Here is a 4,969-nt window from a genome sequence, read left to right on the forward strand (position 1 = left end):
GGTGGGTCCGAGGCCGGGCCCCTCTGCAGTAAAACAGGCGGGAGGGGTAACAAACCAGCTCTCGTCCATCAAGGAGGGCGCGGGCGGAGGGCGACCCGCGGGGGCAGAGGCGGCCCCAGGGCTGGGGGAAGACTCGTAGCTGTCTACGGGGCGCGGGAGAGGGAGCCATGCGGAGGAGGGAAAACGGCGGGGAGAAGGGACACACACACACACACACACACACACATACCGGACACAAGGGGCGGGGAGAGAAAGGGCAACGTTAGTCAGATCCGCAGCCCTGCCCGCCATGCCCACGGAACACCCTCAGACCAGGAGGCTCGCCCTGCTACCCTGATGTGTGACCCCAACACTGAGCCGCCTGGAGACAGCTCAGGCTTGCAGGGTAAGGGACCATGTTACCCCACCTCCAAGGCCACTGCCTCAGCTCGTTTGACCAGTAGGTTTGGGGGAACTCTCAAATCCCCAAACAACTCCTTTCCCCTCCACTGCTGTCCTGTCGGCCCTTTCCAATGACTTCACAGGCTCAGGAGTTTGAGTTGTGGCCCCCGACTCAAGTCTCACCCGGCAGGTCAATGATAAGCCAGCCATCCACTTCATCTTCCTGCGAGACAAAGGCGTGGGGACAGTCGGAGTCTTCTGGGGGGGAGGGAGTACTGAAGAAGAGGCTGGTGAGGCGCTGGAACATTGTAGGGCAGTGAAGCGGCCTCAAGGAGGCGCCCTATGGCAGTGCAAAACCTGGGGTTCATAAAGAGAAGTCAGTCACTGACTGAAATCCACCACCTGGTATCACCCCTATTCCCCAGAGCAGAGATAAGAGTACAGGTGAGATGTGTGGGGAAGCTTTTGAGGTGTGAGCTTTCTGCATTCAAGTCCAGGCTTTTCTGAAAGTCTTCTGTTATGAATTTAGGATATTTATTTGTGCCTTAGTTTTCTGATTTATCAAATAACAATGATATCCCTTTTTTCTTAGCCTTTATAAAAATTAAATGAACTGGGCTGAGGTGTAGCTCAGTGGCAGAAATAAGCTTAATATGCTTGAAGTCCTAGGTTCAGTCTCCACCAAAAAAAAAAAAAAAAGAACATCATTGTACCCTCCTCTGGACTTTAATGAGAATTAAATAAGCTAAATGCAGCATAATGGCCCACACCTGTATCCAGCAATTTGAGAAGATAAGGCAGGAAGATTGCAAGTTCTAGGTCAGCCTCAGCAACTTAGCAAGATCCTGTCTCAAAACAAAAAAATAAAAACGCTGGAGATGAGGGCTGGGCTTGTAGCTCAATGGTAGAGTGCTAGCATGTGAGGCACCGGGGTCAATCCTCAGCACCACATAAAAATAAACAAAATAAAGGTATTGTGTCCATCCACAACTGAAAAAAAAAGTTTTTTTTTAAAGGCTGACGATGTAGCTTATTGGTTCTGGTTCAGTCCCCAATAACCCCACACACACATACACACATACAAAGAGCTAAACATTTATAAAGTACTTAAAACAATTCTGGGCACATAGTAAGCACTCAATAAACTAACAAACTCATCGTTATCACAAGGTGCTTTAGGGATATGGAGTGATATGATATGTATTACAGGCTCTGTCAGGGAAATTCTCCAGAGGATCACACATCCAATCTGGTCCTTGAAGAGTAAACAGAAATTCTCCAGGCATGGAACAAATTCCCCATATTGTGATTGTTTATTATCATCATAATAATATAACATTCATGTACCAGGCACAATACTAAACAGCTTCATCTATATTACCTCTTGCAATCCTTATACCAAAATGTGGAAAGTGGGCATAATTACTCTTATTTTACATGTAAAGAAAATAGAAGTAAGGTGAGGCTTAGAGAAGTAACTCAACTTGCCCAAAGTATTATAGCTAGTAAAAGGTGGGATTTGAATCCGTGCAGTACCCATGATCATTAGAGCCCACTGCCTTTGCTGGGTGTCTTTCTGGATTAAGTATTTTTAACTTGGTGACTGGGGTCATGGTCTCTGGGTATTTTTCTGAGGAAAAAAAAGGGGGGGGGGGTCTTGGTTTTCATCATTTCCTCAACAGCATCTTTGATCCTAGAGACTAAGGAGACTGTGTAATTTGAAAAGTTCTAGCTAGCAGAAATGCCACAGAACTGCTACCATCTTGCCATGTTATTGGGCAAGCCTCAGATGTGTCTGTCAGATGAGGTGTGAAGATTCTATGCCCACAGTCCCTACCCACTCTAACCTCCTTTTCCCAGGCTCCTGCTCAAGGGCAGCATCCTTGACTAGGAGGAAGATCAGGTTGCTTGCTCCAATGAGGCAGCAGGTTTGTAGAAGGTGATGACAGAGGGTGGGACCTATCAAATCCCAGGACCCCTTAGGATGAACACTGAAAGATGGACCAGGACCCAAGCTCTTAGCCTGGGTGAAGATGTGAAAGAAATCCCCTCTTGCAGAAATAGAGACAACAAAGTAGTGACTATAGATCTGCTCTTGGCTCATTTTACAATCTGGGGTTCAGAGGGAGACTATAAATGCATCCAAAACACACAGCTAGATAGTGGTGGAGCATTCAGTCCAAAGTCAGGAAGTCTCAACAGATAATCTCCAAGAATATAAAGATGCATAGGAGGCAGGGAGGTCAGACAGGGACCTTGATCCAGTCACTGCCCCTCTGTCCAGCCACAGAAAGACCAGAGTTCCTGGCATCAGGATTCAGCATGCCTTTACCAGAGCATTCACTATGTACCAGAACCTGCAGCAGACCTCCTCAGTTACAGATTGAGGTAAGAGAGGCTCAGAGGTCACAAAGTGTGAGTGACAAGCAGCACTAGACAGCCAGTGCCCGCCCCCTCTCTTGATCACTGGGGGAGCCTCTTGAATTTCTTTCCCAGCCCTGCCAACTTCCTGGTTCTCAAATTCCCAGCTCTGCTCCAGGAAGAGCATTCCCTTTAATAACTACAGCAGCTGTGCCCAGAATAGCATTTGAGACCTAAGCCACCTCTAGTCCAGCCCATCCCTGAGCAAACTCCAGCCTGGGATGGGGCTCCAGGTCCAGCCTCTAGACCCATGCACTTGGAAAGTCCAGAATCTCTCATCCCCTTTCCCCTACCCTTATCTGAGCAAGGAGAGGGGGCAGTACAACCCTCTATAATCACTAGTACTAGGCCAGGTCACATACCCTCCTAGCTGACAAGCCAGAGTTGGGGAGGTGGTGAGCAATCATAGAGGGAACTCTCATCTCACCATCTATCTTAACCAAATCAGCCCTGGAGATACCATGAGGCAGTTGATAGCTCACTTTTCTGTGATCAAAAGTTGGCAGAGATTTTATTGGATTGGAAGGAAGAGAGCAGAGGGGTCAGGGCAACCAAAGGGGACCTAGATCCCCAAAGATCTCCTAGAATAAGGGCAAAGAATGAAGAGATCTAATTGGGATGGTGCTGAGTCCAAGACACGGTCCTCAGGGGAGAAGGATGTGTAACTTTTATTGAACTCCTAACTCTGTACATGCCTGGCACTAATGCCATTCATCTGTCACTCAATTAACATGACTAGTTAGTTGACTGTGTCCTTGAGTAAGCTACCTCCCTTCTCTGGGTCTCAGTGCTTCCTTCTCTGAAATGGGGTCTAAGACACCTCATGTGGAGGCTAGGAATAACATCAACTAAGGCGCTGCACACATGTCAGGGATTAGGAGGATGTTATTGTGTTAGTCCCCGGGGGGCGGAGCCTGGAACAAGAGAGGGGATTCCTCCACCATCTGGTGCTACTCCAAAAGACCTGGAATAGGAAGGCCTCCTTGATCTCCTGACCTGGACATGGTTGTGTCGTCAGACCCTCAAGTCGCAAGGAGAAAGGGTATCAGAGCCTTGACCGCAACCCCGATATTAGCCCAGGAAACCGCAGAGCCCTCTAGGGCCCCGCTAGCCTTTCAGCGTCTCTCACCCTTGGTCCCGCCCAACACGGCGCCCACCGGGTCACGGGAGGACAAGCGACCCGAGCCTGGGGGGCGGTGCTGGCCTTGGTGACGTCTCAATGTCATATGCAAATAGTGCGACGTCAAGGTCTACCGGCGCGCGGCAACCAATAGGAAGCCCGGAACGCAGCCCCAGCGGCCGGCCGCGGAGATAGACAAAGGCCCCGGCACAGGGGGCGCAGGGCGTGTNGGGCCCGCCCGCCGCGCGTCACTGGCCGCCGAAGAGGTATCCAATCCCAGGCTGCGGATTCCCCACTCCCCGCCCCTCCACGGTTTGTTGGCTAGTGACTCCAGTTCAGAAGCCGCACTTAGAGCCTCCGGGTGCCGCCTGGAGAGGCGAATGCCAGAGGGTTAAATCTCTACTCCCTGCCACTTGCAGACCTCTCAATGAAGGCGATCCCCATTCCTTCCTGGGGAATCCTCCTCTCCCGGCTTTCTCCCAGCGCACTTACCCCTCCCACTGCTCCTGTATCCTTTCTCCTGCATACTATGCCCAATTTCCCTGATCTGTGTGTATCTCGTTCCGGACACCTTGTCTGTTTTCCCACCCCATTTTTCCTCAGCTCTCTCCCAGGTTCAGCGGGGGGGGGGGGGGAGCACCAGCAAGTGAGGGGAAGTTGGTGAAGCTGACGTGAACTTGTGCAAAGAGTCGGACTTGGAGAGGAATTGCTCTGGGCTGAATAAACATTGAGCTAGTACCGCTCTGTCCTGGAAAGTTTACACGCCCTGTTGAATCCACGGTTGCTACCGGAACTGGACACAAGAGTGACAGGGACAGGGATTATAAATCCCGATTTAGGTATGGAGAAATTGAGGCTCACAAATATCATTGTTAGTGTATGAATTCATATCCACTAATGCACTAAATACACACGTTAAAAAAAAATAGGCACTATTGCCACTGCCAGACAATAGTTGATATTTATAGAGCACTTAATTGTGTGCCAGTCACTGTGGTATCGTTTTTTGATCTTCACAACACCAAATGTATTATTTTAGTTAAGGAG

The 4,969-nt window shown here is 49.7% G+C and overlaps 1 protein-coding gene across 1 annotated transcript in view; it reads right to left on the minus strand.

Annotated features, from left to right (window-relative positions):
* Tp53inp2 (tumor protein p53 inducible nuclear protein 2) overlaps positions 1–1,260 on the minus strand; it is a 4,919-nt gene extending 3,659 nt beyond the window's left edge. The window contains exons 1-2 of the mRNA XM_015482993.2: positions 565–1,260; positions 1–143 (exon numbers count right to left, since the gene is read on the minus strand). Coding sequence (XP_015338479.1) covers positions 1–143; positions 565–688 — 267 coding nt within the window. The 5' untranslated portion in view covers positions 689–1,260. The remainder of the gene's footprint in view (positions 144–564) is intronic.
* Between the last annotated feature and the right edge of the window lie 3,709 nt (positions 1,261–4,969).

This window comes from Marmota marmota, unplaced genomic scaffold, assembly GCF_001458135.2.
Source record: "Marmota marmota marmota unplaced genomic scaffold, marMar, whole genome shotgun sequence".
Lineage (NCBI taxonomy): Eukaryota > Metazoa > Chordata > Mammalia > Rodentia > Sciuridae > Marmota > Marmota marmota.